This window comes from Nelumbo nucifera, chromosome 1, assembly GCF_055504915.1.
Source record: "Nelumbo nucifera cultivar China Antique chromosome 1, China Antique-T2T, whole genome shotgun sequence".
In the NCBI taxonomy this organism is placed as follows: Eukaryota; Viridiplantae; Streptophyta; class Magnoliopsida; order Proteales; family Nelumbonaceae; genus Nelumbo; species Nelumbo nucifera.
The window spans coordinates 70,669,382-70,690,209 of record NC_142649.1 but is presented as its reverse complement, the minus strand read 5'-3'; the positions used below and the strand labels follow the sequence as shown (position 1 = coordinate 70,690,209).

Genomic DNA, 20,828 nt, shown 5'->3' with positions numbered 1-20,828 from the left:
AAACAACAAATTACTGATGGAAGGGAGGCAGAAATAAACATGTACACGCTCATGCATGCACACACATAAACACACAGAAAGAAAGAGAACAAAGCTATCACACCCAAAAGCAAAGAAGAGGGATCAACCTAAAAATGCTTTCTCATCTAAAATAGAAGATTTTCTTTATTTTGGAGAAGGAAAATAGAAGAACATATCATAAGAAACTAATACAGTTAAAGTCAGGAGATATTTAACAATTGGAAAAGATAATAAACACAATTAGCATTTCAAAAAGAAGGTTTGTACCTCACCAAGAGTTATAGGGGTTTTGCCAGGAACAGCAGGATAGAATGTAAGAGCAATAATTCGAGTAAGGAAGTCTATTTCTCCCTCTAGTTCCTCAAAATCGTACAATGATAGAAGACTAGATGAATCTTGAGCATTAAGTCGTGCACCTGCTCCAGTCACAGCCATATCCTCTGAACTAACTGCACCTGCTAAAGGTATTATAAGGTTTGTCCCATTTGAACATTGTGGTATAGAAGCTCCCTGCATATGGAAAGGAATTAAATATTAACAATTAATAAAAACATAAGAACTGATAAATTTGTAGCCTCATTGGGTATATCAAGGGCCAATATAAAAAAGTAGAATTCCAATGACAAAGGTAGCACAACTAAAACAAAAAAAAAAGTAAGGTAATTTTATTTCTGGAAAAATAACATACAAATCAGAGAGGAACCAGAAACAGTCCTCTGAACTAGATATACCGATCAAAGATCCCACAAATTAACTGAGTTTAGCATCAGAAACATGTTCTCAGGCATAGATGATAACCAAGAAGCTATCCTAGCAACAATACAATGGATCAACATATCAGAACTCTTGTTTTCATTTCTAAATGCTCTACTGATCACTGCTGCTGGAATAGTCCTCCAAATGTATTTGCCTTTTTAAGATAAGCCCGGAAGGCACCAGTTATGTAAAAGTTCCTTTACTGAGCCCGGCATAACCCAGCAAACGCCCACAGCATGTAAGAAATGGGACCATATCCTCCAAGCAACCATCCAATGAATGCATAGGTGGTCAATGGACTCCTTAGCAAGCCCACAAATTCCACAGCTCAGATCCTCTAAAATGATTCCCCTTTTAGCCAGGTTACTTCTTGTTAGGCATTTCCCCAATGCTGAAGCCCAGACTAAGAAGTTGATTTTGGAGGGAGATGAGAGACTTGTTTAAAAGGAAACTCAGACTCCCTTCTAACAGACCCTCAAAAAAAGATTTAACCGGAAACTTTCTATCAGCCTTCCATTTCCATGTCCATTGATCACTTGACTGGGGGTCAAAAGAGAAAGTGTTTAGGCTGTTAAGAAGATTCATTAAGACAACTATAGAAGTAAATAGTAAGAAAAAGGTTAGAAAGAGAGTTTTCTATATACAACAAGTGCCTATTTTTATGCTTTTTTCTGCTAAAATAACCATCTTTGCATCCTAAGTGATGAAGGATCAGGTAGGGTTCTTACTAATTTAAAGAATAGATGATGGGCTTTATGGGGTGAAGGAAGAGATTTGGGTGATCTAGGATGAAGAATAAGGGTAGAGAAACAAGTAGACAGCTTGCTGTAACTTTTGCTGTTAGGATAAACAACAAAGAGAAAGATCACTCATAAGAAGAAATAGGTGAGAGAAAAAAAATTAAAAAAATCCTGGCAACAACAAGAATTCACTAAACCAAACTTTATCTCTTCAAACTAATTCTTCTTCCACTCCAATTACAATGACTATTTATAGACCCAACTTAAGAACTCAGATGTCCCTTTACAGACTCCAACTTGGACCAGGAAACTGACACAAGCCAACTTATAGTTTCTTTAAAACTAAGACAATCCACAAGTATAAAGACAAATAAGGACTCTAACTCCTAAACAACTCTAATAACACTTTCCTAATCCTACTAAAACTAGCTCAATTTAAAGACATCAGAAATTACTAAAAATAGTAAACCGCAACTTTACTAGGGGCCTTTTGGCAAGTCTTTTTTTGAAAGATCTTCTGGAAGCTCTGATAGTCAAAAGACAATGTGAGCTTTTGCATCAAGATCTTAGCAGCTTGAAGACCGTTTGGTTAAGGCGTGTCTTTCCACGCGAAGACGAGTTGAAAAAAAGGCAAAAGCTCCATTTGGAGCTTCCTGAAAATAGCCTGAAATGGGCTTCCCGTGTCTTCTCAGGGCTGTGGCTTTTGACGGCTAGATCTTTTCCCAACCAAACAGGAAAAGACCAAAATGTGGGCTGTCGGGCTTCTAAAAAGCTGACAGCCCGCGCAAAAAGACGTGCCAAACGGGGCCTAAAAAAAGTAACTATGAAAATTGCTATTAATAGTAAGTCTGAACGCTACCACAAATAGTAATTTTGCAATAGCAATGAAGTTCTAAAAAATATAATTCCATTCTTATGACATATTCAACTAGAAATTGGTGTAAGAATGGAAAAAAATAATTTGTTTCTCCATGGATCCTTTCCTTGCTTCAATATCTGCATCACTAAGCATATGTGAAAGAACATTAAATCTTATAGCCACTCACCTTTAGCCAATACATTATCTATGCAGAAGCCAACCCCATATAGTTGGGACAAGGCTTAGATGATGACATTATCTATGATCAAAGACCTTTACCTTTTCCATTTGCCCATCTAGTATAATGGACCAGAACCTTTACCAAGTTGGCAACTCCCACCAAAAACCAAGTTCTTCAAGATTCAATTGAGGCATTCCATGGATTTGTGCAGAGAAATTGCACTTTTTGTTGGATTGGACATTCAATTTGATAGAATCGTGTAACTTGAATTGATAGACTTTTTTGGGTGGGTGGGGATCTACTTTGGGAGATATCAATGCTTGCATAAATCATGCACCAACATGACAAATCCCATCATATATCACTGCAGTGGGGTGGTCCATTCAGGTTAGTGACAACAAGGTAGGTCAACACCCAAAGAAATGTTGCATTAGTTCTCTTCATGCTCTGGATTGAGTAGATAAGCTCTTTGTCAAACAATAAAACAAATTCCAGGTTCAAGAATGCAGATGTGCAAGTCTCTTCTAATTAAATTACTTGTCCAAAAAAAAGAAAATCCATTCCAATTAAAAAGTTCAGTAAAGCAAGACATATGGAAGTAATAATACAGACCTCGAGAACAAGTTTAAGCCCATCTAGGTTGCGTCCTGTTCTGACATCAACAGTTGCTGGAAAAGTTGTATCATCTGCACCATGTGAAATTGTGAGAAGAAGCTGACAAACATGGCAAGGCTCACTGAGGTAAATGAAAAGTTCAACAACATCTGCAGCCTGGGGACAAATCTGTGAAAATGAACAACAGAAACATTTAAATAAGCAGAAATTATAAGTTAACAACAATAACAGAATTTAATTCCTGTAACTTGATGGATTATTTTGCCCTTTCAAATGCAGATCAGAGTTGCATACCCATATTAGGTCTTTTCTCTTAAAACTCAGAAGATCAGCTTCACCATTGGAACTTGGGCATATATTCACCACTGGTTTCAGAAAGCAAGCAGATGATCGGGATAAAACCTGTCCCAATCAGCATTGAGTTGTTAATTAGTACCAATCTGCAGTCTGTAAAATGAAAAAGCACTTTAAAAGAAAACTCTGAGGTGCCGAGATAAAAGTATTTCTTAAGTTCATCCAATAATATAACAAAAGCTGTAAATTTCATTAATGAATGAAGCCATAACAGGCAATATTTTAAAACTCATATAATCTAGAAAGGAACAATTCAAGTCAGAATCTTGTCCTCAAATTTACCAAAATTTATTACATTAGTTACTTTCATAAGAAAGTTCTGTTATTAGCTATTACAGCCAATAGCTGAGATTTTTAAGAACCTAGAGCACAAAGTTAATATGCCTTGCAAATTGAGTTTCAGGCCACATACAAGTGCTCTTTTCTTCTAAGAAAAGGTAAAGTATATTTCATCAAAAAAGGGGGATTTACAATAATTTATAGCAATATGAAACCCACACATCTAGCTTCAAATAGAATTTTTAATTGAAAAAAGAAAAGGCAGATACTGGGAGAAAGAAAAACAAGTTCTTACACTACAGTCTAGGAATTCACTTCAATATGTTTTTCCTTTTCCTTTTGTAAATTTGGAATTAAAAAAAAAAAAAAAAACTTCTTTCCTTTTCATGTGTCCTTTCCATGTATTAATGTAATATTTTTATTACCAATAAAAAGAAAAGAGTACTCCTGAATGTGACCGGGTCTAAACATAACCTCAACTTTAGATTAGTCCAATTTGTCACAATAAAAGGCATCAAACAAGCCATGTTTTCTGAGCCAATTGGAATAGGAAATTCATTGAAGGCTGAGACTAGCAGCTTTGGAAGGGATTCAAAGAGCTAAGGATTTGCACATAAACAAGCTGATCATAGAAGGAGACTTTGAGACTGTAGTGAACTGGTTAAAAGAAGACAACTCAAGATTATGGAGCTACAGCAATGAGAAGAGGAAAAACAAATGATTGACCAAAGACATGAAAGTAGAAATGCACGTGGATAAAGAGAAGTGCAAACTCTTTTGCAGAAGGCTTAGCTAGACAAGGGGTAAATAGGAGTTCTGTTTTTTGGCCTCAATTGTAATTGTTTTTTGTATTTTGGGTGTTTAGTGGCAGTTGTGGAGAGAGTTAAGATATTTTAGCTCCCTTTCTATGTATTTTCATTCCTCAATCAATTAATGAAATCACTGTTATTGATCAAAAATAAAATAAAAGGCATCAAACAAAAAACGTACACATATTGCAAAGCTACTTAAAAGTCACCTGCAATACATATTTCCACTAGATACCAATGAAAAAAAAAAATGCATACTCTCAAAGGATGAAGTGAAACCGAAGGGAGATGTTTGAAGAGTCTCATTCCAAGAAACATTTCCAATTGCTTCTGTCGGGAGCTATCCACAAGCACATTATTGTACCTTCTCTGCAGGGTGATCTTCATATTCTGTGCAGCAGAGAACTGTTTAAACTTGCCAGGTTCATCAGTAAAGATACTGAGAATTTGGCTATGCATAGCTTTAGAACCAGTATATAGTGTTGCATGAATATCACCAGCAAGCAGAAAAAGGTCAGCAAGCTGAGAAATTGGTGATAATATTGTTGATCTCTTGAACTCTTCAAAAGTCATGTCAAATCTCTTCCAAGGTTTATCCGGACATGGATGCACCCAGGTTGTGGTCCTAGTGTTGTGATCAATGTAATATGTTTTTCCTGTCACTGCATCAGAACGTTTTTCCCAGCCCGGTGGCAATGGAGCATTATATCCACCATAATTATATACCGATGGAAAACCAAACATGACATCAGTGTCAAGTAATAGCCCTAGCCGTCTACATTGCTCTACAAAAACTTGAAGTGACCCAAAATAACTAGCAGCATTTGTTCTATCCAAAGAATCTGCACAGTTAAAACGTATCACCCCATTTTGGTGTGATCTTAAGCAAAAAACACCCTCAAAATCTTCATTGTAGACAAGTTCTCCTTGACAGTCTTTGAGTTGCTGACATGAATGCAGGTAATCACCTTCACAAATGCCTACAGTTATCGTAGGTTGTTTCAGGAGTTTCCAGAGCCCTTCAATTGTTTGCTGTTCACCTTTCAGTTTTACGCTTGCATGCCAATCATAATTTATTAAATGAATCCGAGTATATGGAAGTTTCCCAGTTGATCTGACATGATTTAAGGATTCTTCAAAATGCTGTACTAAGATGGATTCAGACTTCCCTTCACCATTTCTAAGTAAGTTGACACATAAAATAGGAACCAAAGAACTCTTCTTCTGATTAACTCCAGGAGTTGCATCTGAATTACAACCACCATATCTCTTACTTAATCGCTGGTAGTATTGCAAACTTCCCTTATAAGGATTATCTGAAACATAAATTTCTGCCTCTGCAGCAGTGATCTTCAGCTCTGCACCCCACCATATTGGTATGGTGCCTCGTCGCCAAATATACACATTGAAAGGAATACTTTGACCAGTCTTCCTAGGAACCCACACAACTTGCTCACACTCTACTTCATTTCCTGCCAATCCACATTTTTAATGAGCTCAAAGGAATCACATCGTACCAATAACTCCTTTTTTATAGTTGGCATGCTAAATAGCATAAACATATTTGCATTAATAATGAAAATGCAAGTATCTAGAGTATAGAAATGTACGAGTACAAAATAGAAATTACATTATCTAAACAATGTAATTGAAATGAAAAAAAAAAGAGAATATGAATACGTGACAAGTACTCTGAATTTGAAAAATAAAATGCATTTTTTTTATTTTTACTTGCATATTAATCTAGGGTGTTCACCAGAAGTGATGCACTAACAGAGACCTCGCTGGAGAGGGGAAAAAAAAAAAAAAGCAAAACTAAGGTATTATAATCCCTAAAAGCAATGAAGCAATGCAGCATCCAGTTGTAATGGCAGGTTAACAGGGATTCTCACATCGTTAAAGAGGAGTTTGGGCAATGAACATATTCCATTAGGAATCAACCAATCACATAAAATGTGGGAACTTCAACAGGAAAGAGCACAGAGCTAAAAGCTGATTGATACTCTGAGAGGGGTGCTAAGACAATATATTGATTCATGATCCCATGCATCATTCTTCAGAAACTATTCTGCAGCAGAAATGGAGATTTCTTTATGTCAACCAGTTAGACACCTCACAGAGCCAACCAACCCTTTCGCATGCAAAGAAATGGGTTGACTTTTACAGCCATGGAAACTGTCTGATTGGGAAGTTCACCATGGAAGGCATTGCCTTGATCTGATAACAAGTTACCTCCAGGACTTGAAAATTACTAATGGTGAGACTTTGGTGGGTATATTAGATCTTCAACAAATGGTTCTCTATTTCACTTTGGAACATGATATCATTCAAACCTATATAGATACACCTATGAACTCCTTTCCTATCACTGCTGTTTCCAATGAAGTTTGTCCTTGATTACAGCAGCAATGGGAGGGGTCCTCAAAGTTGACAGTTCAACTCCTCCTTGTTCAAGGCTTGGTGTAGCAAGGGTTTGTATTGAAGTGAATATAGACAAATAGCTACTACCTAGAAGAACCTGGATTGGGATAGGCAGAAGACTTTTGGCAGCTATAAGGCATTAAAAAAAGGATTATGTTCAGTGTTTTGCAATTATACTGTACATGCTTTGATTTTTTTCTCTTATTTGTTACAGGATGCCTCTTTCCATGATGTTTTATATCTTCTTCCTCTGTAGCAAAACCAAATGAAAGCCTCTAATTGTGTTGGAAGGATAAAATGATTTTTTTATGGTGAAGATGAAATTTCACCTGTGCCAAAACATGAATTCAACCCTCTAGCCAAGTATCGAGTACCAGGATGCAGTCTGCTGCGGCGAGCTATGAGAGCAACCATTCCTTCTTGCTGACCTGAGCTTCCAAATACTCGACATTCTGCGAACCCCTAGAAATAGATGTCAATAGAAGTTAACATTGTGAGCAAACTAGATTGAACCTGTGATATGATACTTGGATACCTGTACAAGGGCACCTTACCATGTTGGATACTTCAATTTTTTATTTGAACTCTATATCTAATACCATGTCCTGCCATGGCGAGGCATATACAGGTAACATAGGTTTGAACATAATCAGAGGTGGTATTTTAGAGCAATCCAGATATATGCATCAATTACAGCAGTTAGATCAATGTCAATATTGGTTGCAAAGGTTCACAGAAAACTGAAACAAAATGCAATGGATAAAAACAAGGAGACTAAAACAAGTACCTACACAGTTAAGTCTTAATAAGAATCAAGAGAAGTGCTATCAACTCCCTTACTAGTAATGTAAGAGTATCTTAAAGCATCCAGGGTAGGTTGCAAAACAAAAGAACATGCAGCCCACTAAATCCGTATAGACTTTTAAAATAACAGTGGAGAGATTGACAGGAAAATCTTAAGAAGGAATTAAAAATAGGATGAGACGGTGAGAGTATGTTTTTGTGTGCGTCTTTAGAGAGTGAGAGCGAAAGTATGTTCTAAATAGGCTTCTAATGTTAGAAGCCTTAATAAATTCAGAAAGAAGTGGATTTAACATTTAAAATTAATCATCAAATCAGTGCACCAAGTATGAAGAAGAACCTGCAAAAGAACTACACAGTGTTGTGCCAGCCCAATTTCTTTGAAAGGCATTGAAAACCATCCGTTCCAAACAAATTCATCATCTGGCTTCTGCAATGGCATGCGGCTTGGAAAAGGTCGAGTTATATCCCTTGTTTCACAGAAATAGTGCTTCCCATCAATCTCAAGCTCAGCCAATTCTTGGATGTTCTTTAGTTCCCCTTTACCCTGGGGTTGAGGATTTTGAAGTGGAATCTTGATCCATTGGCTCTCAGTCACAGTATATACACATCCTCCACCAGGAAAATTTGGTATGCTGGCAGTCAATTTTGTTGCAACTAAAAGTAACCCAAAGCTCCCTAGGGACGAATAACCCAGTATTGCTCTAGCATAAATTTTACTCTTACAAAGCCACTTTGATCCATTTGTAATGCAGTTCAAAGCTTCATCTTCAGAACTGAAAATATCAACTCCTATCTTCCCATTGTAACAAAGTAATCCAGTTGTGGGATCAATATAAATCACCTGGGTGTCACTCCTTGTGGACAAGCTGACAACTATATATACTTCACCAGTATCAAGTATAGCAACAACAACAGAGGTATCCCTCAAACTAACTGCAATAAACACCAAAAACATGCATGAACTGGACAAGCATTTAATATTGTAAAAGAACCAGCCATATTAATGCAACAAAGAAGAAAGAACAATAACAGAACAATAAAGGTCAAGTATCACTTGCATATATATGCAAACCATGGAGCATACACTTCAAGTTGGATTTTTTACCTAACAAAATGGAGAATTTTATTAAAGCAAACAATTACTAAAACAGATACACCCCCTTGTAGTTTAAATATAAAAGGAGATTATCCCATGCCACCAGGGTGTATTTTAAAGACACCCCCCCCAGGAGAAGGTGATTATCTGTCATGGAATTTCATAACTTGATACATCACAAGTTGTCTACTATATTTTTTTATCAGTACATAATTTGTCTACTATAGAATCTCACAATATACTATTTCAGTGCACCAACATATTTATCTCTGAAACAACAAGTCTTTTTCAATCTCAACAATCACCAAAAGGGAGTCCCCTTAAACCTAGATGGTTATATTTAAACTTCACATTGTGTCACATGTAAGTAACTGAAAATAAAAAATAAAAAATGAAGCAAAGGTACTACCATATCTAAAATATCTATGAGATCAAGATTCAAAGAATTGATATCATAAAGAGTATCAGGTAATGTAAAGAAACATATCAGGGTGTGCATTGTAAATGCATGAATAGTGGAAAAATTAAGATACTCATGGATACACTAGGGAAACTTGCATAAATCCCAAAAATACATTGATTATACTAAACCTAAGGCTCAAATGACTGCAAATAAGGTATGAAGACATAAGAAACACGTATTTTAATAGTTTGTGTGAAGTGCACTTCGGAAATGATGTAAAATGGTGGTAGAATTAAAAGATACATATCATCTAAGACTTGCTCCAACTAAATGGGATCAGTTACATGAATCCTTTGCCATTCTGTTCTGTTCAGTGCCATATCCATTGTATGTGTGTATCATGTATGCATGCTAATATCAATAATAACTAGTATTTAAAAAATACTAATTTTAAAGATCAATAAAGGTTGATTAAATGTTATAAAATTTAAAACCCATGTAACTTTGAGTTTTAGCAAGTTGTGATGATGTGGTGCACAATTGTAAGATACTTGCCTTTTGCACAATGCAAAGTTGGGTTAAAATCTTGGCAATATTATAACATTTAATTTTTAATGCTGGTTTAAATTTAATAATAGAAGGGAGTTAATTTGAATTTAAAATTTAAATAAGTAGTTGAAGGATTTGAGGAGTTAATGACTTAATATAGGATCAAGGATTTAAGGTATTATAAATCAAGAACTAAGAGCATTAATGTTAATAGCAGTATTAATGCAGGATTCAAGGGAGCATTAATGGGCAATATGTATTGGTTTTCATTCGTACAGACCAATACTCAATCTGTATTGGCCAATACAGACCAATACCAAACTGAAACTATGTCATACCTGTGGATATGGGTGATATGGCACCAAAACTGGGCCATTCCACCAGTGCAATGTGCAGATAACCCCAAAAAACACTATGTATAGGACCATATCGGCCTATATGTATCAATAACCTTGTATGAGATAATAAGATAGGTTAAGATATCTTATTGTCTAATATGTATTGATACTCTAAACCTTGTATGAGATACATATCGGCTGATACATATCGATACTCTAATCCTTGTATGAGATTTGTGTCAGCCAATACTTATCAATACTCTAAACTCATTACTTATGAGATTGCTTCATGCATGGGAGTGAGAGGAATGGAGAAGGTGGGACCCCATTTTTGGTCATCTTAAACTTTGTTCCTCAAGGGACTGAAGAGCCTTAAATTCTATTTTCTTTTACCCTATTTTACATTATTTTCCATGTAAGCTCCAAAACTAATTAGGTTCACGGCTTGGAAACCATAGTTGAAACTTTGGAAACATAAATTTGCAAGGTTAGTGCAACATCTTTGTTTTTTCCAACCCCAAAGTTCACATTTGCTTTTCACAGTTCTCACTCCTTATGATATGAACTTACAGATCTTTCGTATTTTATCCCTCCAAAATGTGGATTCATGGACTGGTATCAAGAGATTCACTCCACCCCCAACAGGTATCAAGTGCACTAAGGTCCTAATTCCCAATTAATCACATAATAAGCCTTCATTTGAATTTGATTATAAACTGAAACATCTGTGCAAAGCACTTACTATCAATAATGACAGCTCTTTGGTCAAAAAAAGGCCCCCAAATGATGTAATCTGGATTATAGGATGTGGTACTATCCAAAAATTGGCCACATTTCAGACCATTTTTTACTTGGCATATGTCCATAAGAGTTTGGGTTGCTAAATTAGTGACATTTGGAGCTATGGCCCATGCAGAGGGTGGTCCCTTTAGGGACCGTCTGAAATAATGAGCATGTGTGCTGCATTTATTGTATGAACAACCTTTTCAAATTCCCCCTATTAATATTTATAATTGTAGAGAACATTGATGTGGGCACCACAGCTGTGGTCCCACTCTGTCCGTAGGGTAGAATGTATCTAGTCACAGCTGTGGTTATTTTGCTATTCTGTTATTTCTAGTTTCAGTTCTATATTGTTTGTTATTTGTTAGCAGTTATGATGTAAACACCAAGGGCAGATATGTCCTTTCATGTAACCAGCATAACCTATATATATTAACTTAAAGTGGCGGCGGCAGAATATTGACATTCTTTTCTTCTCCTCAAAAACTGTGTTCTATTGCTCTTTCACCACTCTTTCTTCTACTTCTTCTTCACTTTCTCTTCTCATCGAACCTGAAATCTCTTAGTGGTCAAGACTGAATAGCAGTCTTGAAAACCTACATGGTATCAGAGCCAAGTTAGGGTTTTTCATGTGAGTCTAATACCAGCCGACCACATGAGAATCTCCTAGGACTGAAAACTGAAAAGGAGGAGTTCGCAGACTGATTCTTGGAGATCGCCAGAGGTGCTAGCAGCTGTTGGAAACTTGCTAGGGTTGCAGAGTGTTGGTGGTCAGGAAGGATCAGAGAAGATTAGGGTTCAGGTAACCCTAGAAGGCAGCGAACTATTTTTCCTTGTAAGTTGTTTACTTTTAAGAGAAGTTCTTTCAGAGAAGATAGGTTGGACCTATCTGGAGGGGAAGGCCGAACCATTCTAGCTCTTTCTCTCTTCGATTCACTAGGGTTTTACAGCAAACCCTGGACCGAACTATGTTTCTCTCTACTCTAGGGTTTGAAAGTGATCTGCGGCAAGCCCTAGTGTTTGACTGAACCCTATGATCTACCTAGAGCTACTCTTAAGTTGATTGGTAGGTCTGATCAGATTCTAGGGTTTCTTATTAACCCTATTGCAAGCTCATCTATACAGTTTGGACTGTGCGACTGAATTGCTTCCTTTCAGGACTGATTAAAACCCTAACTTTCCCTAGCATATCAGTTTTTTTTTAAAAGCTGTTCTCAGAGTTCTAAGGGGGTTAGAGATCTACGGACAGCTACTGCTGTGTTGGCTAGTTGGTTTCAGATCAGAATTATTTCGGTTTTGTGAACATACACTAAGAATACAGATCAGGCCTATACTGTTTTGATTGTGATTGGTGATTCAAGTGCTGTTTTGAGACTTGACAGAAATGGAGTCTAAAATTCAGGCAGAAGGTAGTCTTGGGAACATCAGTTATGGTGGTATTTCTGAGATGGGTGGTCAGATTACGATCGTAAAGTTTGATGGATCAAACTATTTGGAATGGGCCCAATCAGCCATGATGGCTATTGGTGGAAGAGGTAAATTAGGGTACCTCCTGGGAGATATGAAAGAACCTTCCAAAGGAGACCCGACATATACCAAGTGAATGCAAGAAAACTACTTGGTTATGACATGACTGTGTAATTCTATGCAGCCTCATATTAGCCGGAATTATTTGTGGGCAAAGACAGCTAAGGAGATATGGGATGTTATGAAAGAAACATACTCCCAACCCCTTAATGTTGCCAGAGCTTATGAATTGAAATGTGAAGTGAACACCCTTAAACAAGGAGAGAAACCGGTGTCGGTCTACTTCTCTACCTTGAAGTCCCTGTGGCATGAGATTGATCACTTAGAGACTCTTGAGTGGGAGAGTCCCAAAGATGCTCAGACCCATAGAAAGCACATCGAGACAAATAGAGTGTTTGAGTTTCTGGCGGCACTGAACTCAAAATATGATATTGTGAGGCAGCAGATTTTGACTAGAGACAGTGTGACTCTCTCTCAGGCTTACTCATTTGTACACAGTGAAGAGACCAGAAGGAAGGTTATGATGCAACCCACATCAGCCTTTGTAGTGGCTACACCCAAATCAGGGGGTGATTCAGAGAAGGACAGGAGGAAGGAAGACAAGAAGGAAGTAGTATGTGAACATTGTAAGAAACCCAAACATACAAAAGAGACATGTTGTAAACTGCACCCCACTTGGTTCCTGCGAAGTTAAGAAACAAGAAGGGCACTGCTCATGTAGCCATGAACACTGATTCAGCATCCTCATCTGGCACAAAAGGAACATCTTTGGAGACCTTAGCTGCAGTTTGGGCTGCCCTAATACAGCTAGAAAAGGAGGCTGGAAATTCAGCTCAGCCACCGCAGCCTCCATCAGCCCCTATCACATCTGTCTTCGCCCATTCAGGTACTCGAGCTTCAGCCTATCATGCATCAGCTCCAGGTACTACTGAACCTTGTTGGGTAATAAACTCAGGTGCATCTGATCACATGACTAGCTTGCCTTCATTGTTTACTACTTACCATTTGTCTTCTGGTAGGGATAAGGTATTTATTGTTGATGGCTCCCTGGTTCCTATTTCTGGGAAGGGTGACATCAAACTTTCAGATACTATCTCCCTATCATCTGTTTTGCATGTTCCTAAGCTTGATACTAACCTTCTTTCAGTCAGTAGTATTACCAAGCATATGAACTGCTCAGTAACCTTCTTCCCTGACCGATGTATTTTTCAGGACTTGGAGACGCAGAAGATGATTGGGATTGGCTGTGAGACGAATGGGATCTATCTGCTCGGGGAGCGGTTCCGTCAGGGAGAGTCAGTAGAGAAGTTGTCTTTTGTTTCTCAGTGTGTGAGTCCGGTTATGCTTTGGCATAACCGATTAGGTCATTTGTCTTTTCGATCTTTACAGAGTCTGTTTCCTACTTTATTTGAGTCTATCGAGTTGTCTCAGCTACAGTATGAAAGTTGTGAGTTTGCTAAGCATTGTAGAAAGCCTTATTTATTGAGTAATAAAAGGAGTGATAATTCTTTTGATATTGTGCATACTAACGTTTGGGGGCCTTATCATATCCCTTCCATGGGTGGGTACAGATACTTTTTGTTATTTGTTGATGACCAAACCCGTTTTTCTTGGGTTTATCTCATGCGTTCACGAGATGAGGTACCTTCCCTGACCCAAAATTTTCACCAAATGGTCCTAACCCAGTTTGATGCCGAGATCAAAGTTCTCCAATCTGATAACGCAAAGGAATACTTTGCTAAATCATTGACATCTTATCTTCTTCATCATGGGGTTATCCACCAGAGCTCTTGCCCTCATACACCTCAGCAGAATGGAGTTGCCGAGAGGAAGAATAGGCACATTTTGGAAGTGGCTAGAAGCCTCATGTTTACTTCCAATGTCCCTATTCGCTTCTAGGGGGATGCTATCCTCACGGCGGTATACCTTATTAATCGGGTTCCTTCCAGGGTCCTTGATATGCGATCTCCTTTTTCGCTTCTACACCCACGTGAGGACTTGTTTTCTATTCCCCTTAAGACATTCGGTTGCACTTGCTTTGTTCAGCTTCTCGGACCCCATCCCTCCAAGTTCGAACCCAAAGCCTCCAAATGCATCTTCCTTGGTTATGCACAAACTCAAAAGGGTTATTGCTGTTATGATCCTGTCTCCGGGAGGAAGTTTGTCTCCATGGATGTCACTTTCTTTGAGGGGACACCCTATTATCCTCGGGTTGCCCCTCAGGGGGAGAGTAGTGAGAGTGGGGGTTTGAGTTCTTGTCTTCAGGGGGAGAGCAGTGAGAGTGGGGCAGTTCCTTTACCTATTCCATTGGGTGATGAGAGCTGCAATGGTGAGGGTGGTCAGAGGGATCAGGAGTTGAGGGTTTATCACAGGCGGTGCAAGCAGGTTGATCTTGATCATCAGCAGTCCAGACCAGCTCCAATCTCATCTGCAGCTCCAGGTCCAGATACTTCAGTCCCAGAGCCCACAAAGACTTCCCCTACAGATGATCTTGACCTTTCAATTGCAGTCCGTAAAGGGAAACGACATTGTACCACATCCACAGCCCACTGTATTTCCCATTTTTTATCCTATGATCGCCTATCTCCTACCTACAGGTCCTACCTTAACTCCATTTCCAATGTCCCTATTCCAAGAACAGTGCAAGAAGCCCTATCCGTCCCTGAATGGAAAAATGCAATGCAAGTTGAGATGGATGCCCTATTGAAAAACAACACCTGGGAGGTAGTTGATTTGCCAAAAGGAAAGAAGCCAGTTGGATGCAGATGGGTATTTACGGTGAAGCATAATGCAGATGGATCTATTGAGAGGTATAAAGCTCAATTAGTTGCAAGAGGGTTTACACAGACTTATGGCATAGATTACTTGGAGACATTTGCACCGATAGCCAAGATGACTACTATTCGAGTTCTATTGCCCCTTGCAGCAAGTCACACTTGGCCTTTATACCAAATGGACGTGAAAAATGCCTTTCTGAATGGAGATCTACAGGAAGAAGTTTACATGTGTTTGCCTCCTGAATTCAATGATGCAGAAATAGGTAAGAAGGTCGGCCGGCTCAACAAGGTTTTGTATGGTTTGAAACAGTCACCTAGGGCTTGGTTCGATAAATTCAGACTAGCACTTGTGAAGTTTGGATATGTACAGGCCCAGTCAGATCATACCCTATTCATCAAGAGGGTGGAGTCCTCTTTGACACTATTGGCAGTATATGTTGATGATATTGTGGTCACAGGGAATGATAGCCATGAGATTGAGTCTCTTAAACAGCTTCTTCACCAAGAATTTGAGGTGAAGGACCTTGGTGTACTCCGGTATTTTTTGGGTATTGAGGTTGCTAGATCCAATAAGGGGATCTTTATATCTCAGAGGAAATATGTCCTAGACCTGTTGGCAGAAACTAGAAAGTTAGGTGTCAAGCCTGCAACACCAATTGAACAGAATCACAGGATTAGTGCCGAGAGTGGGGAGCTTCTTGAAGACAAAGTTATGTTCCAGCAACTGGTAGGAAAGCTCCTATATCTCTGCCTCACTCGGCCAGATATTACTTATGATGTTAGTGTTGTCAGCTAGTACATGCATTCTCTTAGAACCACACATCTTCTTGCGGCAGAAAGAATCTTAGCCTACTTGAAGAGATGCCCAGGTAGGGGTATACTTTTCAAGAACAACAATCACATGAAGGTGGAGGTCTATACTGATGCAGATTGGGCTGGGAGTGTTGATGACAGAAGGTCTACCTCAGGATATTGTGCCCTTGTGGGAGGAAACCTTGTCTCCTGGAGAAGTAAGAAACAAAGTGTTGTCTCCCGGTCAAGTGCTGAAGCAGAATACAGGTCCATGGCCAATGGAGTGGCTGAAATACTATGGCTAAGATCTCTACTTGAGGAGTTGGGTATTGAGTATGAGAAGCCCCTGATACTGTATTGTGATAATCAAGCCGCCATTAATATAGCACATAATCCAGTACAGCATGACAGAACCAAACACATTGAAGTTGACCGCCATTTTGTACGAGAGAGGGTCTCATCTCAAGAATTATGCCTCCCTTACATCACATCCAGTATGCAACTAACAAACATCCTCACTAAAAACGTATCAAGAAAGAAGCTAGAGGCGGATCTATCCAAGTTGGGAATGATGAACATATACTCCCAACTTGAGGGGGAGTGTAGAGAACATTGATGTGGGCCCCACAGCTGTGATCCCACTCTGTCCGTAGGGTAGAATGTATCTAGTCACAGCTGTGGTTATTTTGCTATTCTGTTATTTCTAGTTTCAATTCTATATTGTTTGTTATTTGTTAGCAGTTATGATGTAAACACCAAGGGCAGATATACCTTTCATGTAACTAGCATAACCTATATATATTAACTTAAAGTGGTGGCGGCAGAATATTGGCATTCTGTTCTTCTCCTCAAAAACTGTGTTCTATTGCTCTTTCACCACTCTTTCTTCTACTTCTTCTTCACTTTCTCTTCTCATCGAACCTGAAATCTCTTAGTGGTCAAGACTGAATAGCAGTCTTGAAAACCTACAATAATCTATAATTTATATAACACACATATAAAAAGGAGTCATTAGGGTTATTGGGTTTTGTCTGTGTGTGTGTATCTGTGAGAGAGAGAAGGGGGATGTTTTCTTCACACACCTTAGAAACTCACCCACTCGTCAAAACTAAACCAAGTTTTTTATACCACTTAAAAATCAAGTCTAATTCCACAATGAAAAGCAATTAGAAAGGATTACCTTGTGCTTCCATATGTGTCACAGCCAATCACTCCTACAATTTTGTGGAGGCTTATGTTGGCAATTCCGAACTAGAAAGGAACAGAGAAATACCAAAAATTTGATGAAATAAATTAAATAAATAATGGAAATTTCAAGAATATAAAATGGTTAAACAAATAAAAGGTGTAAGTGAGGCTCACTTGACTAGTTCACCCAAAATTTCTCTTGGGTTGGAAGAGATGATTCAAGAAGCAGCGACCATGCACGCCTCAAAGCTCTCTACCTGAAAGGCAAATCAAATCTCACTTCATACTCATATATACCATCATCATTAATCCTTTCAGAAGATTCCTCAAGTTGCATATCTTTTTTCTTTTTTTCATTTTCAAAATTCTTCCATTGTCTGAGAAACAACAAGATATAACAGGAAGGCTGACAAGCAAAAATAATGGTTGAAATTTTATTTGATGCACAAAATCATGGAGAAAAAAAGAACAATATAACTTTGACGTATGCAGAACATTGAAAAATAAATATTAAAAACCATTCAATCTATCACCAATGCTTCATTAGACATTAGTAACAAAGAGAAAATAAAATATGTTAATAAAAGAGCAAAAGGAAGATACAAAGACTTTTGACCCTCGAAGAAAAATGTGGGTGCAAAATACCAAAAAAAAATATATCTGTCATAATAATGAACCTGAAAAGAACCTGCCCCTCAAGATACCATTTCTAGCAAGCCTTGGCAACTAAAGATAGCAGATCTAGAATTTAGTTTAAGAAGACATCCAATTTCAAAGGTCAAGAATCCAGCCTATCTGGAAAGGTGACTCAATCTCTAGGACCAAACAAAGGACTTCACATCCAACCTTAAAACATCGCTGTCTTCCTACACCTCAACGGCTCAAAACCAAATGGTAGGCAGAAGTCCGATCCCTTGGAGAAGTGACTGCTCTAACAAAGTCTCCAACACCCACTTAAAAAACTAGAGAAACTCGGCTTGTTCAGTTAAAAAAAGGAAAGAAAGAAAGAAGGAAAATTACTCAATTCTGATAAGAGAAAAAGAATGCCTAGGCGAATCAACTATATAGAGGCAAGCTGAACCAATCGTATTTCACCATTCCATTCTACGGGGGTGAACCACCAAACAATAGGAGCATAAAGTCTCACCGGACACCGGCAAAGTTTGTAAAGAGTAAAGACAACATATCTCTGAAGGCCTCTAATTTCACAAAGCAACTGTCGAATTATTGGACAGATACGGTGTTTCGGATGTTTAGTTACTCCAGTTAACCAAACTGGACGACATGACCATTGAACAACTTGTCGTTCGAAAGAGAACGGAATAAAGTGTGCAAAACTTAATTTCACAAAAACGCAGTGAACTGGCGTGATTTAATTGTTCGACGGCAATCAGAATCAGGATCAAAATCGAGTGTGGAACAAACCAAAAAGGAACTGATTGTATGGAAATTGACAAAGGTCATACCTGGCTGGCGATATGGAAATTTTGGATATTCTAACTGACGATTATATCATGTAATCAGAAAGGAGAGAAAACGAAGAAGCCGATAGATGATTGTTCGGTAGTAGTTTCTGGACGATTGGAGCTCTCAGCTCCTCGGATCTTTGCCGTGGCGGTAAAGATGAACTTTGGGCTGTATTTATGGGTTTTTTTTATTTTGTATTGTATTTATTTATTTTCTTTCCCCTTTTTTAAAATAGTATCATTAAAGAGAAGACAAGAACAATACAAACAGCGTGATTGGCTGATTGGCATCAAGTTCGCTGTCTAAGGAAGGAAGAAAGAAGTAATAGAATAGAAAAGATAAAAGCAACAATTCAAAGTAAATTAAGAGATTGAATTAGCTGAACTCAATAGCTGTTCAGCAGGCTGTGGAATCAATTATAAGACTCCACATCGATCATAAAATATATAGGGCCTACAATCATTCAACTCAGTGTGGCTCCATGTATTTTATCACTGTGGCACGTTAGTACTGATCCCACAGCCTGCTACACTGCTAAAGTAATATTAAGACTGCCATCATGTAACAGACTTTCAGATTTCCATTAACCTAGATGAACCGAAAGAAGTGCTATCAAAAAAATGAGGAAATTGGATGTGCTAAAACATGGTATTTCTCTAAAGCCCCGTTGGTAGGAATGGCAATTTCTATCCTATTCGGTGGGCACTCATTTGGATGGGGCTTTTTTATTGAAGAAAGGGACCTTTGGGGTGGGATGGGTTTTGAGATTCTACAACATGTACCAGTAGTATTAGGTTAAGCCCAATCCTTCCCGACCCGTATATTATAGAAAATCATATGAATTTATGTATCAAGTGTTGAAGTTTATAGTATTTGAATTTTATGTGAATGATAATTGATAATTTATGTGTTTTTTCACATGTCTTAATCAAATAATTGAAAATTTTGTTGTTTATTCGTGTTATTTTACTTATTTATTACTTATATATAACAATAAATCATAGAAAATTAGATGCGGGTTCAAAACCCAACCCTACCCTTGAATGAAAGGAGGGTAGTGTGAATGAGGGTTTTGTGTTCTCATATTCGAAGAGAGTTTGGGTTCTCAAAATCCAACCTATTACATGTTTAGGGGAAGGTACAGATTAGGAGGTAGGTAAGGTCTAGAATTTATAAAGCCCTCCTTGAACCTGCCTCGTTGCCATCTCTATCCATTCGCTTTCACTTGCCTAGGTAAATACGTTTACCTATGCTTCACTTGCCTAGGTAAGTAAGATTCCAATGCCCTTGTGCAATACACATTACCCAAGTAAAGAGATAGATAAGAGGGAGAGTGTGTTATTGGCATGTAGGCAAGTAACTTACTCACCTTACAAAAGGGTATTAGGTACTTGGGTAATTTATACTTTGTGATATCCTATCTTACAATGGAACACAATATAGCAACATATAAACACAGATTGTAGTCAATTGTCCAACTTGTTGAGGTTTTGAAGTATGTTAATTAAGTCAAAAAGAAATATTGTACTTTAGCATGCCCATTTTTTGTTATTTGGATAATTTTTTCTCTTAGTTCATCAAATGATGAAAGAACAATTTAAATTTTACCTTCATCAATTTCATTAACAAAGTAGGTAGCAAAGTGCTGAAATCTAAAAATTTAAGAAGGTTTTTGCTAATTCAAAGGGATGTATCATCACCCCTAAGTGCAGGTGCTTGTCTGTAAGACTATAATTTATCCAACTCTTGTTTAGTGAATTCCTGAAAATTTCCTTCCCTTATTTTGGGCTTAAATACATGGGTTAATTACATATTTATATGTATATCTTGTGGTTCAATGAAATTACTTATAACCTATAGTTTCGAAAACTATCCATAGAAAAGTACTTCAATAAAAAAATATGTAAGAGAAAATAATATTTCTTGAAGAAGAAGAAGAAGAGAAGAAAATGAGAAAAGGAAGATAATAGATTTGAAAGAGAAGAAAAAGCAATAATGTTGGCCACCATCTTTACTATTATTTACAGTCTAAAATAATAAAGAGTACAAAGATCAATATGCCCTTATAG

At 37.8% G+C, this 20,828-nt stretch overlaps 1 protein-coding gene across 1 annotated transcript in view; it reads right to left on the bottom strand.

Moving 5' to 3' along the window:
- The window catches only part of LOC104612776 (putative phosphoinositide phosphatase SAC9), a 29,688-nt gene extending 10,782 nt beyond the window's left edge, over positions 1-18,906 (bottom strand). Inside the window, exons 1-9 of the mRNA XM_010280352.3 lie at positions 18,759-18,906; positions 17,467-17,549; positions 17,285-17,355; positions 8,177-8,772; positions 7,365-7,497; positions 4,873-6,086; positions 3,467-3,574; positions 3,170-3,340; positions 289-531 (exon numbers count right to left, since the gene is read on the bottom strand). Of these exons, the coding sequence (XP_010278654.1) occupies positions 289-531; positions 3,170-3,340; positions 3,467-3,574; positions 4,873-6,086; positions 7,365-7,497; positions 8,177-8,772; positions 17,285-17,297 (2,478 nt within the window). The 5' untranslated portion in view covers positions 17,298-17,355; positions 17,467-17,549; positions 18,759-18,906. The remainder of the gene's footprint in view (positions 1-288; positions 532-3,169; positions 3,341-3,466; positions 3,575-4,872; positions 6,087-7,364; positions 7,498-8,176; positions 8,773-17,284; positions 17,356-17,466; positions 17,550-18,758) is intronic.
- Positions 18,907-20,828: the final 1,922 nt, after the last annotated feature.